At 51.0% G+C, this 23,534-nt stretch overlaps 1 protein-coding gene across 9 annotated transcripts in view; it reads right to left on the bottom strand.

The window, feature by feature from the left end:
- NCOR2 (nuclear receptor corepressor 2) overlaps positions 1-23,534 on the bottom strand; it is a 258,591-nt gene that overhangs the window by 147,459 nt on the left and 87,598 nt on the right. For 8 of the 9 annotated variants that reach the window (XM_075515988.1, XM_075515987.1, XM_075515985.1 and 5 more), the window contains exons 3-4: positions 18,671-18,798; positions 8,788-8,968 (exon numbers count right to left, since the gene is read on the bottom strand). In XM_075515988.1, coding sequence (XP_075372103.1) covers positions 8,788-8,968; positions 18,671-18,798 — 309 coding nt within the window. Of the gene's footprint in view, positions 1-4,229; positions 4,390-8,787; positions 8,969-18,670; positions 18,799-23,534 lie in introns of those variants that run through there. The other variant, XM_075515991.1, reaches the window with a different exon arrangement.

Here is a 23,534-nt window from a genome sequence, read left to right on the forward strand (position 1 = left end):
GGCAGAACTGTGGATGGGCTGCATTTCATAACAACGGAAAAGTACAGCACCAAAAACGTGCTCGGTGCTGTACGTTCATGGAGAAGACACCCGAGCTGCTCCCACCAAATCCCTCACCCTCCCCAGGCAGACCCTTGGCAAGGAGGGGCGTGCAGGGATGCCGAACAAGGAGGGAGGCTGAGTTCATCTGCAAGAAGACGTACGTGCTTGCGAATCGGTAACAACCTCCCGCTGCTTTGCTGCCTGCACTAACCGGCCAGATCACGTGGAAGCAGGGAGGACCACAGACCCCATATCCCGGAGCACGCCCGGATCAGGAGGGAGCCGGAGCAGTGCTCCGTGCCTGGCAGCACCCACACCCCCTCCCAGAAGATGAGGGGAAGAGAAGAAACCCAGATCAGGCTGAAGCTGCAGGGGGAGAAGAAAATAGCCAGGACATCGCTCTTGGTACCAGGACTGAATTCTTCCCTGGAAATTTATTCCAGGTGGGAGTTTCTTTTTTACCACAAATGTGCAAAAACGGATTGACCACAGGCGGACAGCAGCGGTGGCTGGCACAGCCTTCCTCAGCCTGCACCATCCCCGCGCCAGGAGCAATGCACAGGAGACTGCTGCCAGTTCCTGCCACACCAACCCCATTTCCTAAGTCCCACCCGAGGACTGACAAAGTTAAGTAGCAAACTAGCTTTGCTCTCCTGTATTTCCAGGACATAACAGGGCACATAAGAACCCTTGCTATTAAAGAAAAAAATAGCTACACATAACATGTACAAGCACTTCAAAGATGGAGAAGAAAATCTCCATTAATCCACACAGCACACCCAGCTTGCAACGCTGCCCTGTTGCAAGCAGAAAAAACTGGCAATATTTCTTCAAATTACAGGGGTGAGGCACACAAAGTCAAGGGACTTTCTTTCCCTCAAGCAGATCAGGTGAGATGTCGCACTGCGCGAGCCTTGTAATATTGACTGAATGGAACAGAAAAGTCCAATTATGTAAATGATGAAGCAGGCTCCCGAGAAGCAGCCAGCCTTATCACGCCGCCCTTCTCCACCGCTATGGCTTGAAAGGCAATTTAAAAGGTTGTTTTGGATGTCGATCACCACAAATGAGCCGAAGAAGTGCGAAACAACAACCTGCGCTTGAGGCACCGTTAGTTTGCCCGTCGGTTTTCCAGCTGTGCTGAGCCTCGGCTCCGTGGCTCGGGGACCGCTGCGGGCTGGAGCAGCTGGGGCAGGGGAGAGCCGAGCTGCAGGCGGCTCAGGGAAGGTCAAGGTCAGTTTTTACATCCTGCCTCCGGAGCGTTTCCGCAGCCCACGAGGGCTTTCCCTGCCATGCCCGAGTCTCTCAGGCCATGGTTCAGTTCTTCGGCCATAGGAACTTCAGCTGAAAAATGGAATAAAATCAGTTGTCTTGTCAACCTCAGTGCTCCTTCCCTTTACCCCCCCGCCCCAGGGCCGGCTGGAGGAGCCGAACATCTCACAAGGACTACGCAATGCCTAACAGCGTCTGCTTTTCAAATGAAACCAGCATGAGTCTGTGCATGGGACAGAGCATCCCATTCCAGATACAACACTCCTCCAGCTGTTTGTTCCCTTGGCTTCCCGTCCCGAGCTGGTGCATGGCACAGGCTGCTGACAAGCCCTCGCAGCCATCCTGGCATGGCCACTTCGCAGCAGGAGATGCAATGAACTCCCGGGCACGCCGCAAGAGCCAGACTGCTCATACAAGGCAGACCCACGCTCCCGAACGTGTGTGTTCACGCGCAGGTGAGCAGGGGTCGACACGCTCACACGCATCCTCCCACGATTCGGAAATGATCTGCAGAGCAGGGAGGAAAGCGGGGAAAGGAGAAATCCAGCCAGAAGTGTTTGCACTGTGACAACGTGAACAATGCAAATATTTCAGCTTTTAAATATGTTTGGAATGACAGAGAATGCCAACATCTCCCTCATCTTCCCAGAAATAGCTTTGAATCATTGCTGCTCTAACGCAAAGTTCCCCCCACCCCTTCCCCCACCCCACCGAATCATTTTTGCAATAAGATTTTTATCAAGCACAAGTCAACAGCGTCAGCAACCACACGGCAGATGGGTGGATGTTGAACACATCACAGGAGGATCCTCCTACAGCTGCTGAACTCGACAACCCCGTGCCACTCGCTCCCGATGGGTGCCCAACTGCACCACCAGCCTCGGGACCGTGGGGAAAGCCCAGCCTGCCTCCCGGTGCAAGGAGAGTTAATAAGAAATGTCGTTCTCTGCAGGGGAAGGAGGACAAAAGCAGGAAAGACTTAGGTATGTTTGTACCCACTAAAATTGTTGCATTTCACTGCTCAGACCTGAGGTTAGAGCCACTTCAATAGCAGTCCACTCCTCCAAGAAGCGGCTGGGAAGCCATGCAGTGCCTGCAGGCTTCACATCAAGCATCCTGCAGTCCTTAGGGTGAGAATTTGTCTTCCTGGGGCAAGATGTTTGGGGTATTTCACCTTTCACAGGGTGAGAACCATTATTCTTCTCGTGGCAAAACGTCTGAGGCATTTCACCTTTCACAGGGCTGATCAAGCCACCCGCCTTGTGCAAGGCACAGAGATCCACATCTCAGCTGGGTTTCCGATAACCTGGAGCGAGCGGCAGGGTGCTGGCAGCACCGGCGTGTCCCCTCTCCATCAGGGCTACCACCGCTCCGCAGGATCGCTCTGCCTGGGTGTCCCGCGGGGCTCCCTGGCAGCCGCCCCCTCCCCACCAGATGTGGGCACAGCCACAGCCGGCCAAGGAAACGGCTCCCTGTCCTGCGGCAGAGGTGCATGGCCAAGGAGGACAACCCTGCGCTGCTGCTGGGTCCCTGCTTGCAGACGTTCATCACAAGCCCAAGTAACGAGCCCAGAGCTCTTTTTCCCAAGTGAAAAACAACCTCCAGCAGGGAAGGGAGAGCCCAGTGTGATCCATGCTGTAGCCTCAGAGGCTACGGGAGGACATGTGCCCAGGGATGGCCGACACTCACAGCTTCATTTAGTTCTCCAGCCCCTCTGTGCTATTGTTCCGTGGCAATAAATCACGGGGAGGCGCTGGAATTCAGGGCTGGTTTCTACAAGAGGGAGCCCGCGGTGCGGGAACCGAGATGCTGCCTCGCTTTTCCTCGCTCGTGCCCTCAGCGGCCGCCGTGCTCAGCACCTTTGAGCCCTCCACTCCTACGCATCCCGTTGGAGCGGCACAGCTCTCCCAGTTCAAAGCGCTGCTGCGTTTCCACCCCCTCCGCTCCCTTCCCCCAGCACTGGATTACTCAATTAGAGATTATGCTTTTGCCAGTTACCTCCAAGCCAACTGGGGCCTCTGCCAAGGTCAACACAAGTTCCAGCCAGTTTCATTAATAACTGCGAGACCAACCCACTGGAAACTCTGAGAGGTTAATCCCAGCAACAGATCAATGTTCCCATAACAAAGCCACAGAGCAGAAACGCCACTGGTGATTTACCAGCCAGCCCAGATATCCATACTGGGAGCTGCGGCGCTGCCCCTCCGAGCATCCCTCCCCGTGCCGGGGCAAACCCTGCTGCGGGAGTCCCCAGTCTCCCGCTCCTCTCCCCCGGCACATTCGGCAAGGGCTGGAGCAGCACCAGGGAACGGCACTGCCAAGGCACCGGCCAGCACGGCGAGAAGGAAGCAGGGCTCCCGAAAGGCCTTTCGGTTGTCCTCGGTGCTCTGCCAGCCTGCGGCCAGGGCAGGGGTTAGCGGGCTAGCCAAGAGCCTCTCCGTCCCACAGCCTGTTTTCCAGGAGTTTATTGTAAATTGGGCTCTGGAACGGGCAGCCAGTGTGAAATTTGGCATGTATGCTGCTGGCTTCAATGCATCATTAAAAGGGCATTTTAAATGTGTTAATTCCTCCTTTTTCAATTAATTGCTTTTAAAGCTACATTAACGTGCATCAAAGCAAAATACCCTTTGCCCTAATTTCTGCTTTGCCATACATATTTCCTGGCCTCGGTGCTGTCTCTTCCAGGACTCTCCCCTTCCCTTTTTAGTCCGTAGCACAACATAAACACTCATGCAGAGAGGGAAGAAATTAAAATCCTTCAACAATGTAAAGCAGAGTCCAAGTCCTAACAACACACGGCTTCTTAATAGCCTTTTTTCCATCAATAGTTGTTAATTATTTTACAAAAGAGGGAAGTGGCATTGTCCCTTGTACAGACGGGGAAATCTGAGATACAGAAAGGTGAAGAGACTTACCCGGTGACCAGCGGCCTGCCAGGGCAGATGGCAGCGAGGTTCAGGTTTCCTAAGCCTCCACCCAGCCCCGTACCCGTGGGACTACATGGCTCCCCGTAAGCGCATTCCTGCTGGAGCAATAGGCTACGTGTAAGTGCGGCCAGCCAGCCCTTGCAAGGGGACTAAATGCAGATCACAACTGACTCACATCCTATAGGAAGGAGCAGCAAACCACGTACGTGGTGGAAAAGCAGTCTCAGAAATGGGAAGAAGAACAAGTGGAAGCATAACGGGAATAAGAAGAGATGGGAGAGGCAGGACTAACCTCCAGCTCTGGAGCGGGGAGAGCAGGCGCTGCTCGACCAGGCGTGCCACGCTCACCGTCCCTACGGGGCAGGATCGCACGCGGCACCAGCTGCGCACGTATGCACAGAGACAGGGGATCGTGCAGATACATTACTGGCCTGCTCTGGAGCCGCCTGCTTTACTCCTATCTGCTGTTACGTGATGGAGGTCTGTGACTTTCTCTATCGGAAAGAAAGCAGAAGCCACCGAGGGTCCTGGGAACCAGCTCCTGCGCCTCTGCCAAGAGCACACCCGGCAAGTCTGCATCACGGCAGCTCTTCCAGCACATCTCACATCCAGGCTTGCAGTGATTGAAAAAGCAGTCCTGCTTTAGTTTTGCCTGGTTATTCTCAGCCAGCTCAAGGGACTACCTTCTCGGAGGCGGTGTCAGCCCACGCTGGCACAGAGGGCACGAGGAGATTTCATTTCTCCCCCAGCGGACTGAGCTCGCCTGAGCCCTCCTGGCTCCGTCCGGCAGCAGGAGCACAGGACTACATGCACTGCAGCAACGTCACAGCAACCCCTCTTGCAGGGAAAAAGATGCTCAAGTCTGGGAAAGCAGGCAAGAAAACAACCTTCTCTTCCCCTGCTTGAAAAGAAACACCAGCATTCGAGGATATGAGCAATGCGAGGTTCATAAGGAAAGGTAATATCTTTTACTAGACCAACTGAGATTTAGCTGTAAAGCTGCTGCTTTTGAAAGGCACGCTACCCAAAAGCATGTCTGTTTTCTCCAGCTATAACGCGCTGATCTAACAGAAGACATTACCTTCTCCTTTCAAACCAAGCCTCACCTGGAGCAAGGCTGCAGTGATCCTGAACAGGGTAAAGGGGCCCAGCTCACCCTACATTTGGGAGAAGTAGATGAGGAATAAAAGACCTAAGAGATCCACTTCTCTTCTGGTGGTGGTAATGGGAAAAACTCTGGAACTTGTCACCAGCATTCGCCCCATCAATTACTTCATCTGTGTTCAGAGCACAGATTACAGCCCAAAACAGAGGCCTTGGAAATGTGCAGGAATGGTGTTAACCTCTCTCTCCTGGGCTGAAAGTTGGTAAACACGATATAACCAGTAGTTTTCAGGGATGTGCTAAACTCACGCCACCAGAGACCTGATTCTGCATCTCAGCTCCAACGCTGCTCTGAAACCAGAGACCAACAGGTACCCACTGCCTGAAAGCAACATCCATTGCTGCTGCATTACAGTCACGTCCCTTGGGATAGTCAGGCTGGCACCCAGAGTGTATAAGCAAACCCCTACCCTTTTTATTGAGGGTTTTGTGAAACTCTTTACTGTGCAAAAATAAGCTCAATCTGCAAAATCACCACGAAAAGCAGTCCTAGCACTGTTACTTGGATGAGTAAATTGAGCTCCTCCCCACGCAGTGACTGCAACAACATGGAATGGGGTAAGGGGTAAGCGAACAACTCCTAGGATACTCTGTCTAAACAACCCCCAGCGTGTTTAGTAATACCGGGCTCACGTGGTGAATCTCACCTAAAGAGCTCACCCAGCTTGCAAAGCTGCCCTAGATAAAGTATGAAATGACTTTGTTAGGCACTGAGTCAGCAGCACAGATGGAAGAGCAAATTTCTCTCTCCAGCTCCGGTCACTGGGACACACGTTCTGCCGCTACGTGTGTGCCACCGCTCCAGGACACACGTTCTGCCGCCACGCGTGTGCCACCGCTCTGGTCCACACGCAGCTCGCGGATACACAGGGACCTCTGGCTCTGCACCCACCTTGCAGAATGCTTGCAGGAAGGGAAGAAGCTTGCAGAATCACCCCTGAGAACAGAGGACACGACGAGCAAGCAGGAAAAACGCGGTGCTGCTAGAAGCGAAGCGTGGGCTAGTGTCCGCAGGGATGGAGCAGAGTGGGAATTAGCCGCCAGGACGGGCTGCATCGTGACGTGTTGTTTTAGGAGGTCACATCAGCCAGGCAGAGGAGCTGACAGCAGCGATGGAGCTCAGCACAGAGCCTCTCGGGAAGGTCTTTATCAGCTGTTCTAGGTGGTGATTTACACCACCAGAGCCCAGTGCTGAATTCAGCTGTTGCTGGCTTAGCATGGATGCAAGAAGTAGTTTTACATGTGTAAATAGCCCGGATATGCAAGTGTCCAGAGCTTGTGGCTAAAGACCAGCCTCAGCTCTTTGCATTTCCTCTGGACCAGCACACCCAGAACAGCTCCTCTAACACGCCAAGGCTCAGGGCGATGCACACAGCAGCTGCAGGAGCTTTACCATGGCCTTAATGCCCACAAGCAGTTTATAGCCTAGTGCGAGGATGACTGCTCAAGAATAAAGCAAAAGACTGCTATTAATCCAATTTCCCAATCTGCAAAGGCAGATATACCTTCAGAGTGGTGGTCCTACACCCCAGACTTGCCTTCTGCTCCTAACCACTTGAACGGCACTGAGGTCATCATCCCAGTCTGGCAGCGAGCTCCATCAAACCCATTCTGGAAACAGCCGCTGCTAGTTTTGAGCAACTAATCCCAGCTCCACTTAGGCTCTCACCAGTCAGGAACACCACATTTTTTTCTTCCTTCCAGACCCTGAAGTTACAAATGGCTCCACTAAAAGCATCATCTTGTCTTGCTGAATTGTATCTCACAGCTTTCCCTCTCTCTCTCTTTCATTAACAAATGTTTTAAGCCCCATAAAATGCATGTAATTCTTGGAAACGTGTCACAGACCAAGAAACAAATGCAGCTCCTGAACTCACCAACTAATGCCTCAACAGCAGCTTTGCCTATTAGAAACAAATAGCTGAGACAACACATGGGTTTTTGGTGAGAAGCAGAACAGAATTGCTGATGGAAATAACGTGCAGACAGAATAGCCGTCCTGATTTCCTCACGTCTTCGGAGGGGGATATTTTTTGTTTCATGGGCAACAGTTTATTTTTCCCATCAGTCACCCAACCCAGCATCCCACGGGTATACTCTATGGTTCAGAGCCACCACGATACATCCCAGCGGCACAGAGAGCAGAATCCTGGCTAGTCACAGCATCGCCTCGTTAAGATACATCTCGGAGGGAGCAGCAAAGATGGGACACAGAAGAGCCACACCATCTCAGAGGCACCTTTGCCAAGGCAACACACTATCAAGAGCTGAAGGAGAGCAAACTGATGTGTCTGGTGCATTTCTCGTGGTCTCCAAGTTCAAACATAGCTCTTAAAGAGCTGCTCCATCCCTTCCAGCATCAGCTCACCATTCCTAACTGGCAGTCCCTGCAGCCCTCTCCTCCAGATCCAACCAGGCCTCCCTTGGCATCTGAACTACCCCAAAGTTAAATGTCCTTCTCACTCGAGACAGGTCAGAGGGATCTCATGTAAAGCCCATCAGTACTGTACAGATCAGAGATGTCTGAATATCCTGGCACTCCCAAGCACGACCTTTCTTGCCCACGTGTTATTTCAGTCAGCTCTCACAGGGATACAGCAAACCATCCTGTGGTCCCAGGTGAGGATGCCAGCTTCCTTTTCATTTCACTGAGGGCTCAGACATCTCCCAAGCCCAGCCTGCAGCTGCATTAACCCTCAGTGCTCACAGCACTGGAGCTTGCATTGGCAGCACAAGCCAGCTGCCCCCAGCAAGACTTCCCTGCCAACCAGGAATATGTCCAAGCCCGAGGTAAAATCAAATACAATTTACCCCAACAGAGCATGAAAGTAATTCCAAATAGGCACACAAGCAAGGGATTTCTCTTTGCAACATTTATTACATGTGCACAGGGGACAATTGCAAGTAAACAATCTGCTTTGTTAAATGAGACTAAGACAAGGCAGGCTTTCCTGGGGAAGATTATATTAAAGAACCACCAGCAACCTATTCAAACCCTTCAAACACCAATATTAAATAAAGAGATGTGATAAATGAGAAAGGTCAAGTAAAAATCAAATCAGGGCACAGTATCCAGAAAAGCCAGACGTTACCGTCCCTAATTCAGCCTACAGGAGCTTCCAAATTGTTCTGGTGCATCCAACAGCCCAGTAAATGCAAGTCCATGACTGTAACAGTTATGGGGAAAGCTGATACGCTTCTGTTTCCCCAAAGTGGTCACCGCATCTCAGTGAATACCATCCAACACTACCAAGCACTGCTTGATACATCAGGAACCACCATCTACACTGATTTCAGTAGCGGCTCAGAGCCTCGAGGGTAGCTCTACACAAGCCAAGGGGATCCCACACCCAGCTAGCATCCCGGGCCATTGCCCCCTTACCTTTGAGAGATCCTCTGTCCCTCCCTGCTGGCTCTGGTTCAGGAGAGGCGAGTGCCGCATCAGGGGGTCCTGCAGCAGATCCAGGCGCGGTCTCTTGGTTTCAATGAACTCCAAGTCCGACGGCTTGGTCAGGTCAGAGAGATAGGAATGCGCCTCGGTCCTCAGGTGCAACTCCTGAGATCTGCGGACAAAGAGAAAGGAGCCTTTAGAAAACAAACCACCTCTGCTCCTCCCTGCTCTACGACTACGAGGAGGACAGAGGGCTCAACTTCTGCCCGTTTCCCAGAAGGATGCATGAAGGGAGGCCAGGTGGCCCTAGACTCAAACACCTCAGGTCTTTGCAGACCCGGGAGGCACAGCTCCACAGCTGGGCACGGTGCATCTCCTGGAGCGCTCGCTGCACGCCGGCAGAACCAGGCATCACCGGGGAGCAGGACGTGGGGTGCAGCATCACCGCCACCCTAAAAGCCCAAGAGGCCACCCTGCCATCCCCCTCCTCAGTACCGCTGCCACGTCACCTGGACAGCCCTGCTGCCATCTCCTGTCCCACCACCCGCAGTGCGTGGCTGTCCCTACACCAGGGCAAAGTGAACGAGGCTGCAGGTTTGAGCCTTCCCTGCTATGCCACGTGGGTCGGGCTGGCCAGAAAAAGCCAAAGCTCGGAAAATCCTCAAACCTGGCCCATAAATCCCCTTGTGGCCCCTAAGACCAGGCGGAGCTCCCTTCTGCCACGTTTGGCTTATTTAGTCAAAGGTACCTGCACCGCTGTTTATATTTAGCATCTTCTATAGGAATACCAAAGATTATATGCTGGGGAAAAAATGCATACTCCTCCGTGGCTAGACAGTAGGGATTTATTTTTCCAGGATGGGGGAGGAAAGAAACCGGCCACATGTAGCTGCACGTCTCTGACACAGACCTGGCAAGCTGTAAAGGCACATTATCCAGTGATAGCAACTGCACCGACGAGTCACACCGGGCTCAAATATCTTTCACCTGTTAAATATGATGCAGTTGGTAATACCTGGAAATTAGGTTTGGTTTTTCTTTTTTTAAACAAATGTAAAACTTTTTTTGTAGCTCTATTTTTCCTAGCAGGATTCTCTTGTGGGAATTGTAAAGGGATCCTACAAAAACACATTAAACCTTTTACTATGCCCAAGGATCAGCTTTGCTGCAGCAGCTCCAAGGGTGTGTTTCTAACACTTCAGGCAGAAGTGTCTCTTAAAAAAATAAAAATAAAATGAAGCACAGGAGATTCCAAGCTTGGAAGAAAACATGCCTTTTTTTCTTTTCCCCTTAAAAATATTGTTCAAGTTCTCCTGAGCTGCGTGGTGAAGTATCCTCCCCAGTTACCAAACATCGACAAACTACACAGCCTTTGAAGCTACTCAAAGGGAGGAAGGGAGGGGATGCGTTTTGTCAAGAGCAAGCGTAAAAGACAGGGGGTCTTGTGCATCATTTGGCCCCTACCCACAAACTGCAACTGCTGATGTTAATTTTTACCTAGCTAATTAAATATCTCGGAGAGGATGACAAAAAGGGAAGGACCCAGAGCCCTCTGAAGCCAGCGGGAGCCTTTCCAGTGGCTGTAACAGCTCTGGACTGCATCCAGAGAGAGGAGGAACCCAGCAAAAGCCACCTTCTCGGGGGCACCACCTCGAGCAAAGCCCTCTGCCCTCCCCTGCAGCAGTGTGGCAAACTCAACCCTGCTCCAGGCAAGCAAGATAAAGTTGGGTTTGGTTTGGTTTTTTTTTTTTTATTTAAACATCAACAGCAGGCACAAAGCATGTGCAGGCCAAGCTCTGCTGCTGTGGGTTTGGCACAGGTGGCCAGCGGTGGGATTCAGGCAGCAGCTTTGCTGCTGACACACAGAAACAGAATCTGGCTCATCCTCTTCCTCCTCCCCGGCACAAAGGGGACGGGAGAGCGGGGAGGCTCTGGCACTGCCTTGGCACTCCAATCTCCAGCCTATGAGAGAGCAAACGCGCAGCTCACACAGCAAACTTTTCAGCGCAGAACAGCTCTTAAATTTGGCATTGGAGCACAGCTCGCTTCACCTGCAAACACTTTCACACTGAATGATCCTCAACTTTTCTCAGCAAGCCCAGAAATATCTCCTGGCACCTCTCAAGTTTCCTGCTGGCTTGTCCCAACCCCTCGTGCAAACCCTGCCTGCCCGCAGCTGCACGCCGACATTTCGGGCTCTGCTGTAAAACCCAGTAACAATAAGCAACTGTTGAGCTGGGCAGGTGTTAAAATATTCCAACACCCAAGGCTCTGCTGTACCAAGGCAATTAAAAATCAGATGTATTTATTTTCACTCCCCCCCCCCCGGCCTTTTTTTCTAAGGCTGTATTACCAAGAAGCTGCTAACTGACACAGGACAGCTCTGAGACCTCTGCAGTTGTAAGAACCCAACCCAACCTGACATGACTCCTACACTCAGAAAAAACATGTACTTTTAAGATAAGAGCAACACTCAGCTTTACAAAGGCAGTTACTTACAGCGAGGCAGGGGCCACGCCGGGGAAAGCAGCTGCAATGTTATAGGGTGCTATTTTATTTCCATTTCCACATCCATTGGAACTGCTATTAACTTTATCCACTGGAATTTCCAGCCGCTCCCAAGATCGCTTTGCCCAACACAACCCGCTCAGCCTGTCCCGGCTGCAAATACAAATGCTCTTGCTTGAAGCCTTCGCACCTTTCACTCTTTACATCCACGCCTGCAGCCAGCTCTTTACAACAGACTTCTATACAGTGATGACATTGCTGTCAGCATAAAACCAGCCCTGCCTGAAACACCCTCCCGTTACACCGAGTTTGGGGTTTTGCTGCATGTTCCAAATAGTTCCCACCTGGCTGGTTTATTCCAGAGATTCCTACTTTGCTGAAGGGAAAGAGTGTTTTTAATTGCATGCGAGTTATGCATGATTAAATGAAATAAACTAAATGCCAGCCGTAATTATGAAGTGGAGCACGTTAGTCTTCACCTGGAGTCCTTCACCATGAACACTAAACTACTTAAAAGAAGCGGAGTGGCATGGGATCTGCTGACGCACCGAGGCTGGGTGCCAGGGTTTGCCCCGTCATCCAGCCAACTGCACATAGCTTTGCTTTGGGCAAGTCTGAGCCCAGAAGACCAAGACAACCCAAGATTAGGCCTTTGGTTTATTACTAATCTGACAAACCAATCGCACCCTACCAGCTGCAGGGCCACATTATTCATTCATGGGGGCCATCTCCTCAGCAGACTCACAGCAGGTATGAGCAGCTAAAATCCTACAGCAAGTGCAGGGCACCTGCGACTCACTCCAGCACATGCAGGTCACTGGGACTGGGGAAAACATCTTCTGCTGCATTATACTTACACCAGAACCAGCTGAGCACAAAATGTGCTGAAAGAAAAGTGGTTGACTGCTAGCTGGGTATAGAGGAAGCTGAGAGCATCTCTCTCCTGGGAGAGAGGATCAAATGAGACATCCTGAGCCGCCCTTGGGGTTTGTAAGAGCAGCCCTGATGAGATCTAAATGGATCTTACCTTTATCTTCTTTACTTTGCTGAAGCCAAATCACAGGGAAATGGGCAAGTATAAACTTTTTGGGAGGTCAAAGAGGACTCTCCCAGCCCGCTAACCCACCTCAGGAGCACACTGCCCGGCTCTTCAGAGCAGGACAACCCTCCCCTGCTCTTCAAACCTTCCCATTTCTCCATCAGCTGAGCAGCAGGAGGAACGACTGCTATTCTGCAACATCCAGTGAACCAGCTTGACTTCATGAAGATTGTGCCTCTTGCACCAAGGGCTCAAAACACCAGCAGCAACTCTGAGCCGGCTCCCACCAACTTCCCAGCAAGGGCACATTTTAAGTTTTGCTCCCATCTGCAAATATTGTTCCCTACATCATGGGGCCAAACAACATAACCGGGCTGGAAAACTGGCTCTCGCTGTCTTGGAACCAGAACCAAGACAAACGATCGCCTTGCTGCAGCTGTTTATTTCCTCTGGCTGAGATGGTTTGGTGGGAAATTGCCTCCAAAAATAAGTTTAAAAAAAAGTCTCCAGCCCCCACAGGTACAGACAGACAATAAAACGCTTTTGAGAGCGAGTAATATAGAAAACCACTAGTGTCGAAGTGAATTATTTATAGCCAACGCTAAGATTTGTCAGAGGTTTCAGCAACCCCTTTACAGCTAATGATAGCCAGAGTGGGAGACTGGGCAAATTGAGGCCTGTTAAAGAGAGAAACTGGAGGGTTTGTAGCAGCAAACCTGCCACCAGGCAGCTATAAAAACACGTACAGGGCCAGCTGATATATTCCCTCTGTCGTACGGGTGGAGAGGGAGAAAAACCATCACGACTTAACAACAGAGGCCATGGGAAGAGCAGCCTGTCTGGATGGGGAAGGTGGAGCTCTCACGCCCTCAGCAGCGTCTGCCAGCAGCAGGATTTCTTCCTGAGTCTTCACAAGCCAAAAGGCGTGGGACAGCCTCGAGCAGTATGCTTAGCTCACCACGTAGTCCAGCTCAAGGACTCCCAGGTCCTCGCGAGGTCTGACCGAGCGCCTGTGACCAGGCAGTCCCACACGCACCCTCGTGACGTTCCGGCTGTGCATTCCCACACCAGGGCAGGTAGCTGTGCCTCAGCCGCTCCGCGCAACCCCCTCAGCCAGCTTCTTCCAAACCAACCGCAATTTAGATGAGAGCAGATGCTTTATTTACAACTTGCATATTGAAGATCCCCATACACAGAGCCTGAATTATTCATGGACAGGACCAGCAGAAGCTTTAACACTGTGCCACCCAACGGCAGTGCCTCACTCAAAGAGGAGGAGAAGGAATATTTGCGTCTCTCCACAAGCTCCCCCACGTGCTTTCTCCAGGCATCCGAAACCTGGAGGAAAAGCCCTCTTGGCAGTCCTGGGTAGCTGGAGCACTCCCTGAACTAATGGCCTTCAGGGACACCCCACATTTCACAGGGCTGCTGCACACATTGCAAGATCACCTTTCCTCCCCTAAAATAAATCTGGTTCAAGATTATGCACGGGAAAGTTGCTTCATGAACTTTTACCCCTCCATCCCAGCCAAGGCAAAGCCCAGGTTTCCCCTCACACCTTCCTGCCAGGGCACACTGGCCCACTCCACGAAGCCTAGTGTCTCCACATCTCTGTGGAGCCTCGGTCACCCTCCGTGCCCACCCGTGGACATGCCCACAGCCCACACCAGAGCAGAGGGTACTTGCGAGACAAGGCTTGTCACCAAGTGCCTACATGCCAGCATCTGCCCTCTCCAGCCGTTATTTTCCCACGTTCATTTATGGGGAGGAAAAAAACGCGGCTCCCAGAACATCATTTCAAGAGCGAAAAGACAAAGATGTATGGTTGCAGGGATTTCAGCCGCACCACCGCTCACTCCTGAGAAAAGGGTCACCTTTAAAAATGGAAACTTAATTAAAGACCATAAATAAAATCAGATCGGTCACGCTGTTAACTCGGGAGCAGTTGGTGCCATTTGGCCCAGCACAGATGAAGACCAAGAGCTGCACGTGATTTCCAGCAGCCACGCACACCGCCCCGGCTTCCCACCGCTCCCCGGGCTCCTCAGCCAACAGGATTAATCACATTCAATAAGCACAGTAATTAGGCCTGCTCTCATGCTATATTGCACGTGGCTGTATCGGATGGCTGCAGAAACACAGCAGCTGCTTAACGTATCCTAAATGTCATACTTCAGATCAACACCAGGCAAACTCTTCAAACTCCTCATGACTGCTAAGCAGAAAGGCTCTGAAAAAGGAGCATGGTCCCACGAACTGGGAAAATAATCTCCTATGAAAATAGTGACTCATCTTATTCTGGATAAAGGCGGAATATACTGTGTTAACATGCATACCGCTTATTTACAGCCACATTTTCTGCCAGAGAAGCCATTATCCACCCCAGCATTCCTGTGTTAATACGGAATCTTGCTCCAAAATCGTCACGCTTATAAGCGGTCAGAAAAATCCAGTTCCTTGATTTTTCAGACCCCTCACCTCACTGGCACCTGCCATTTAACACTCAACCCAGTTTTTCTCATTTCTTTTGCAGACCAAAATATATAGAGAAGAGAAAAAAACCCTAATCCTTGTCACCTTGCCAGGACATTCCTCTGCAAGTATTCATGGTACGACTTGTACCAACAGCAGATCCTGAAATACTTCTCTTCGCTCCTGCAGTCCAGTTGGCACAGCCAACCGAACAAGCTAAGGGGAAGTCTGTGGATCCTTCCAAGAAAAAGCCTGCTACCAAAAAAACCATCAAGGAAAGCAGCACATCCCTGCAAAGACAGACAGAGCCAACTTTCCCTATAGCAACAGATTCAAAGTGGTTCAAGTTTTCCTTCCGTCTTCCAAGCCAGAATTGCTGCACGGGGAGTTCAAGTCTCTACCCACTCACCAAGGGGTGATGACTACTCTCAAGACTGATGTACTTGGAGAAGGGCAGTCTGCAACTCCCCAGCATCTCCTGCAGGACTGGGCTGCCCAGGGTGGGAAGCAGGAGGCACATCACCCCCGAGGAGGAGAGCCCACGATGGTGACACTTCAGGAATTGGTTCTCCCCATCCTGCCTGACCCACCAGGCTCAGCTGGAGGACATCCAGCTGCCTGAGCCTGACATTCAACGAGCTTAAAACACCGTGCCCATGGTGAAATGCTTCACCACTTGTTCCCTTTTTGCCGGGCCACAACTAACCACCACCCTGGTGGCTACAGCAAAACTGCAGCCAGGAGAGACAGAAAACCTGCAAAGCTGTAGGAAGACCATCTAAGCAAGCCCAAATGATTTCTGCAGGATTTAAAGCATCCATGGGGTCAAGCCTCAAATACCATGTGCAAAGACAGCCTGCAGAGGCTTTAGAGATCTGCCCAAGGTGAAGGAAAGCCAAACTGGGGGATAATCCCCCAAACCAGCACAGAGTAAAGCGAATCCCTGGGGTTTCCAGGAGAGGAGGGCAACAGTGGCCGCCCGCCAGGCAGGTGGGCCCAGAGGAACCAGGACTGAGCGGCCCGAGGGCCGAACCACACTCTCTGGCTGCAGGCACTGCTCCGGATCAACGCGAGGCATGGCGATGGCAGGGATGTCAATCTGGGAACACGCACAGGGCTCGATCTCCAGTGCTGTCAGTCCGCCACATTCCACTTGCACCAGACTCGCAAATTGACTTCTTTGAGGAGGGGAGTGATCCTGGAAAAGCATCAGCCGCCACAACCAACAGCAGACAGGCTGCTTCCTCTGAACACCCAAAGCAATGGGGGATTGGAAGGGTTCCCCTCCACCGACACTTGCTTCAAGGGGAGGATTGTCGCGTGCCCACCACCACTGCATGCCAGGTGGGGTATCCAGCAGGGAACCAAGGTGAGGGTCTTCCTTTCAGACACAGCACACCCCTGTTTCTCTCTCTATTTACCCCCTATGTCCATGTTGCAGACATTACTTGTTTGCCTTTGGTCACTCCCTCCTCCCCAGTCCCTCACGCTGAGAGCCAGCTGCCTCTGCTCAAAACCATCAATCCCAGCCCAGGAACAAAGCCAAAGTGCTTACAGATGCGCCCAGCATCAACCTGCCAAAGGGACTCAGTTGCAGAGACGGCTGCTTTCACCGCCCTCCCTTGCCCAGGCTTTGCTCCACACCAGGCAGAGCCAGAGCTATTTTTCGGGGGTTGACATCAATGACTGACCCAACCTGCTCCAGAAGCTCCAGGGTCTTGGCCCTTGAGCACCCGAGGAACCCAAACACCCAAGGGGCTCCATTTCCAACATATCAGGTGCTGTTTTAGAGGAGATCCTCACACCACAAAGATGAAAAAGCAAAGCCCCCATAGGGTAGATTTTTAAGTGTAGTGCTTAAAGATGCAGAGAAACAGTAGTTGGCTTTGCAAAATGGACTAACATCTCCCCAGCTCCACCCAGTTTGAATGACTTCAATAATTAATTACACTGGCTGAAAATTTCTGCAGACCCCCCCCATCCTGCATCCCCAGACGCCCAAAAAAATTTTTTAACAAGTCTATATCCCAGCATTCTGGCACAAGATGCCAAGTGAGCTGAACTTAAGTGGTATTTTTAGCTTTATTACCCAGTATAATTTTTGCAAAAGTTCAATTTTTCGGATGTTACAGGGAAAAGGAATGAAAAGTAAGTTGGGTCTGTTCCAAAAAAAGTTTCTTTTTATAGCATGCTGAAACTTCACCATTCAGGTTGAAAGTGCTGAAGTAACCATGATAACCTTTTGGATGTGTATCTAGACCCAGCAACCTCCACTGATACTTACCCACATTCATGTCATTGACAACACAAAAACAACATTTTTGTAACATTTTTTGTAACATTTTTGTAACAAAGTTTGCAACATTTGTAAGCCAAAGCAAGATGCTTGGATGACCACACCAGATTAGGCGTGTGGTAAAGCAGACACCAAGGCTTGCAGCTGGTTTTTTTAGTTACATGGAAGAACCAAGATACATTTTTTTAAAATAGCATACTCAGACCTTGAAACCTTCATTGTACTGGAGAGAAGAACTGGTTCTCCATTTTGCAAACCGTAAGTAGTGTGAAAAACAAAACCAGGCATGAGCATGTTGCCAGGTCTTCTTTACCCACCTCCCCCAAATTTAGCTGAATCTGACCCACTTCCAACTGAACCGTGTTACTTTGTGCTAAGAAATAAAAGCACTGAGAAATCAAAGCAAGCCAAGGCAATGCAACACGCAGCTATAAATGACTAGTCATCAGAAGTGACATTACCCTCGGTATGTGCAGGTGCCACAGGCACAACCCAGAACACCACATCCAGGAGGGCAGATGCAAAACTAACTTTGGAGGCTGCTTTTTGCCTCCAAATTCTCATGGGTTTGTTCTTGCTGAGCACCAAGCCGAATCCATCCCACTAGAAAAAGAGGGTCCTGTCTGCATCTATGCCCTTATGCATCCAGCACCCTGAGGTCTTTCTCCTCTCCCCTAATAATTATTATTCTAGAGAAACAGATTCATCTCTCTGACTGCGCTGTTTTTATTCTTAGCCCGACTAAGGAATAAGCATAAAAAAACACTTTGCATAAATCTGCTGTAGCAAGGCTCTTATTTCACTTCCAGGCCAGTTTTTTCCAAAACCACTAAGCGTCAAATGCAGAAGAGAAACTGTGCGAGCGCAGCGTTTTGCGATGAAACAGAGAGTGAGAGTGATGGCCTTCAGAACAGATCAGCTCCTGTGGTTAAAGCATCTACAGCATTTCCAGCCACACGGCACTTGCCTGAGTCGCACCCAAAAACACTGCCAGCCTCCCATGGGAGGCTACGAAAGCAACTGGCGACGCCGGGAGAGCCGCGAGAGGAGCAGACAGGAAAAAAGCAGCTCGGAGAAAGTTGTGAGGGGAATGCAGAAAGAGAAACAAAAACAATGAAACCGGGGAGGAAGAGCAGCAGAAGAGGAAGCGGAGATGCACAGTGGAAATGAGCTCTTCTCACTCCTCCCTTCAGCCTCGGGAGCCACAGACCAAACCCAACCACACGGCTTTATTTTCTACGTTGAAGAAAGCCAGTGCAACCAGTCACAGCGACGTGTAGCTTCACAGAAGCGAGGGGGACGGGTTTTTTGTTGTTTGGTATTTTTAAGATGTCTTTAAAATGCATGACGGTCCAAGGGAAGAAACCAGAAGGCAAAGGTGCCACTCGCATTATCACAACGAAGCTAAGACTGGCACAGAGACCGAGCACAGTCAGTAGCAATACACAACATAGCATTGCCCAGGTCTCAGAGCCCTCCTCTGCAGCACAGCGCTGCGCAGAATACTTGCTAAGGCAGTCGGGATGCCCACGGCTCAGGGGGAGGCAGGGAACCGGTACCTTTCATTGCCTGGCTGGAACTCGGAGAGCAAGGACGGCCTCCGCCGCTGCGGCTGCATGATAGACCCCGGCGGGAGGTGGGAAGCGAAATCCCTGGAATGATGCTGGTACTCCAACAGCGCGACGTCCTGCAGAAAAACACAGAAGTGCTCAGTAGGCTGGTGGCAACTTTCAAGCAAGCAGCAAACCCCGGCAACTCAGAAGAAACCATACAGATACTCCTCCTTTGAAGCACTGGGTGCCGGACCACACAGCTCAGTGCTTCCCCCCCCTCTCAGAAGGGTTCCCAGTAACCCCCAGTCCCACACCGTTTTGGGATGGTAGCTCGGCCCCTGGTCCAACCTGCCTGCAGCCTTTTACTGGGGCTGCTCGCCAGCTGGCTCCTGGGACGGGACCCCAGCAAGCTCAACCCAGCCGCCAGGCACGCACACAGAGATTTTTGGCATCCAAGCAATCCTGATGACAACTTCAAATCCGAGAGGAAGAACAGGTAAGAAGAAAATTAAAAGTCACAGGATACTTTCAGCTTCAATAATCCACGCAGCAGTTATGAAGAAATAAAAAAGAAAATTAAAAAAGGAAAGAAGAGAAATCACAAATGTTATCTTGAGAATGTCCCTTTAAACACAGCTCCCCTGGGCTGAGCTCAAGGGGTTTGAAAGGACAGTTTGCTACTTATTATGTGTACATCCCTTTTGTTCCTTGACCCTTGGAGAGTACAGTACAGTATGTTCCTGATTTTAATTAAATGAGAAGCCCTCCTGCTCTGTGCCGCAGACTGATTCCAGCAACAGTATTTTAGCAGCTACATTCAACTGCTATTTTTTATTTGCAGATAGATACTTGACCAGAAGACTAATCATCTAATTAACTAAGACCTTCAGCAATGGCATAGAAAGCCCTGCCACAGAATATCCCTGGTAACACTGACACACATTTATGTTAGAAGAACCAATCCCACCTGGGAGCCTATTTTGAACAGTTCTCAACTGGAACAAAAAAGCTGCAACTCCCTCAAAAAGAAAAAAAAAATTTTCAGAGTCTAAGGGAAAAAAAAAAAATCATTAAATAAAATACCACATGCATGCAGTTGGGGGTGCGGGCAGGGGACTCTCAGCCCTAACAGCTGCAACAGAAATTATTTGATCTGCTGTAGTGAAGACTGACATGCTCCAGTACTAGGGAAGCTGGAGAAGTGGCCCCAGCAAGGTGCATGGCAGGCAAAGAAAGGATTTGGGAGCTTAAATAGCAACAACCTGCCCCTAGAGATCCCCTCTCCCGAGCTGTAAGTGAACAGAGCAGCCCAGCGCTGGATGCCATGCTCTCCTCCAGTGGGCTGCAGAGTAGAAGGGAATATCAAAGCCCAACATCTTTGGCCACCAGAGGGTAAAACAAGATGTTTGCATAGCAGCTTTCTGGAAAGCCAGGAAGAAAAACTGAAATTGTAAGCACGCAGTCCAGGGGAGCCAAGAAAAGCAGGCGCTCTCGCACAAAAGCTGAACAGGCCAAATAACAGATGGAGGAGGAAAGGGAATGGTGGTGTCTGATGGCCACCACTTCTCCTTGTGCCTAGAAAGGTGCACCAGTTTTTGGAATAGGGTTCATTTCTCCCCAGCATCAGGCAATAGTGCGGTGCTGCTCCTTTTCTGTTCTGACTGATCTTGTGAAACACCAGGAATCAGGGACCTCTGCCAGCCCCAAATTCCTGGTCTCCACCTCCAGCCTGGCCGTTTCAGACCTCGGCCTCTGGGGCAAGGGGTGACTTCAGACAGGTTCTTGCGACATAAGGAGGGCATTTCTGGGACAGCGTCTACTCATCCTCGTGGGGATGTTCTACTTCTGCTGTAAACCCAGGTGTTAAGGGAGGATGCTACCCCGTGATGCTGCTTTTTCTTCATCCAGGCAGGAGGCCCTGGGGGGCTGCAGGACAGAATATACCACGGGGCCAAGCACAGATGGGACAAACTCGGACATCTGAAGTGAAGGAGCCCCTTAGCTCTTACAGCCCCAGCCAAAGCAGAATCGCTGCCTACAACGCTGCCTTCCCCACGTTCGCACTTGTCCTGGTTTTAACAAAAAACAAAACAAAACAAAACAAAACAAAAAAAAAAGAGCAATGCAGCTCCTGACATCCACCTACAAAACAAACACACCATGTCTGGGAAGACACACCAACAGGCCCACAAGCAGGACTGTCACCTTCTGTGGGCGTATAAACAAGAATTACCTGTCTGGGAGGCTCAAAGGCTGTGCCCTTGAGAAAAAAAAAGAAGGCTCTTGCATGTCCCGAGAACCATCTGTTTTTCCTTTTCCCGCTGCCCACACTTAGCTGAGCTTTGCCTTTTCCTCCTCTAACCCCCGTCAGAAAATTGCTGGTGGAGCTCAGAGCTTGCTGGCGTGGCCTGAAGTGACAGAGAAGCTGGTTAGGCAGAGCGGTTAGCTTGGGGCCGGGATGGCAGACGTGCCCCTCCGGCTTCTCTAGACATCGCCCAACTCGCTCTCCGACTCGCTCCGCTCTGCTCATATCAGCGTTCGGTTTTACCAGAAGACAACATAACCTGAAAATTAGTGAGGAGCATTAAAATAGACAAATTTCTGTGCCCTGTGATGAACTGTCAAAGGAACCGTGGGAGACCGGGCAGGACATGGGTGGATTAATTGCTCAGAAAGTTACTACAGTAAATTGCACTGTGAGCTATGACTCACAAATATGCCAGAAAGGTTTACGAGCTGCCTTCAGAAGAGGCTTCAATTTTGTTTAGCAGTGTTTTAAAGACGTATGCTGGGAGGCACCTTGCTGCCAGCGCCGCTGCACCTTCCACTCACGGGCAGAGACGCGGGAGCGGCGTCCAGCGGGTGCCACCTGAATTCCCCACCGCTGAAGCACGCAGCACAAGCGTGATTTAGTGCCCATCGCGATCTAAAATTTCGAGCACAGTCTTGGCACCTGCTCAAGGGCAGCTATAAGACACCTGAAATAAAACAACTAAAAAACTCCGCAGCCCCAAGCTACACGTTGCTCCGTTTCCTCTCCATTGCTTTGCTGGTTTTTGCTCAATTACTTTTTGCTCTCCCTCCTTCTCTCTTTGCATCCCATCCTGCCCTCTGCAAACCCTCCTCCCATGCCCCAAATCTGCTGATGTGTCGGAGCACCTTCTCCAGGGTCCTCAATCCTCCCATTGCCTCTGGTCAGGACTTTGTTCCTTTCACACCAACCTTCCTGTTGTTCCTTGTGGTTCAGGTGTTCCCACACAGATGTACTTTGTGGAAGATTTGCAGAATTTCATAAATTCAGTAAGTGTCATGAAATAGAAATTAAGGAAGCAGAAAGACCATGGGCAGGGGCTCTGGCACATGAACAGATTTGGGGGGTGGGAGGAGGGTTTGCAGAGGGCAGGAAGAGATGCAAAGAGAAGATGAGCAAGAAGTAGAATTGAGCACCTTTTCCACTTCTGTTGGTAGAAATTAAGCTTCTTTACTCGGGCAAAAGAGGGGGAATATTTCCAAAACAAAACCAAAGCAAAGCAACCAAAATCACTTTTGGAACTCTCAATGTCAAGACCTTATTCTCCTGATAAAACAGCAGCTTCCCAAAATATAACCCCGGGTGAAAGGAACTGTCTCCCCTCTAACCATGTAGGCAGAACATAAACAAACAGGCCAGAGTTTCCTCTCTCTAGACTGCACCAACTAGAGCCATAAACGGTTCGAGAACCGGCCCAGCAATGCCGAGGCCGAGCTGGGTTACACCCTCCTGTCCCACACACACCTCTCTGGCAGCGGCTCTCCGCCGGCCATGAGAGCAGAGCTGTATTCAGGCTAGTCCCTGGGGCATCCGTCCTCTCCAACAGAACCAAATCCACACCATGCCACGGGAGCAGCCTCATAAGCTGTCAGAAAGCTTGTCTGAACTGGGGAGATAGGGCCCAGGCACAGCCAGCACAGAGGTCCCCAAAAACACCTCTACCGCAGAGCACTGGAGGGAGGATCCCATCCTCCAGCACAGACGTTTGTCCCCAGCACCCCTTCGGCAGCTCCGCGCCACAACCCTGCTACGCACATCCTTGCTCTGGTGCCTCCTGCTCCTGCAACAACCCACCCACCGATGCCCGGCCAACCCACACTTGCCCACGGGCAGCAGTGACCTGCTCCAGGTCAGGAGCAGGCTTGGAAAACTGTGGAAGTCACCCAGCCAGGAGAGGAAGGTTGGATTCCTGTCGCTGGGAGCAGCTTGGCATCCAAGTGCAGTGAAGAGGCTGAGTCGTCTCCGTCTTCCAGTCCCAGAAATGCATTGCTTTGTCCTTCACAAGCCACCTGGTATTACAGCATGCTGGATAGCTGCCCTGGCCCAGACCATCAACCTCACACACAAGAAACAGACACTTCAAAACCAGCTAGCCACATCTCCAAAGCTTAGGTTGAAGCCAGCTAATTAAAATTAGAAAAACAACAAGGAAAATCTACATTATTCAGTTTCAAACTATGCACCTGCACTAGCTCCTGAGCACATCACCTGGATGAAATCAAATCAGGGAGCAAGCTCTTCAGGGCTGAGACAGCTCAGCCTCACACTGCACTGCCCCAGCCCCAAGAGACCCACTGAGAAGGGGCTGCACACTGCTGTAAGCAGAGGGACACACAGCAGCGACGGGGGGCTGTGCGGCTGCTGCTTGGGAGGCAGGTGATGGGGAGCACAGACAGACAGCTGCTGGTACCATCACCAGAACTGCAGCTCCCCAGAGCAGAAGATTTCGGGCGCCCACAGCACAGCATACGCTGCAATTCAGCAGTGGAGCCACAAGTACCCAGGAGCAGACTTCAGCATCCCACGCGAATGCTGCAAACCCCTGGCCCCTACACAGGG

The sequence above is a fragment of the Mycteria americana genome, chromosome 13, assembly GCF_035582795.1.
Source record: "Mycteria americana isolate JAX WOST 10 ecotype Jacksonville Zoo and Gardens chromosome 13, USCA_MyAme_1.0, whole genome shotgun sequence".
In the NCBI taxonomy this organism is placed as follows: domain Eukaryota; kingdom Metazoa; phylum Chordata; class Aves; order Ciconiiformes; family Ciconiidae; genus Mycteria; species Mycteria americana.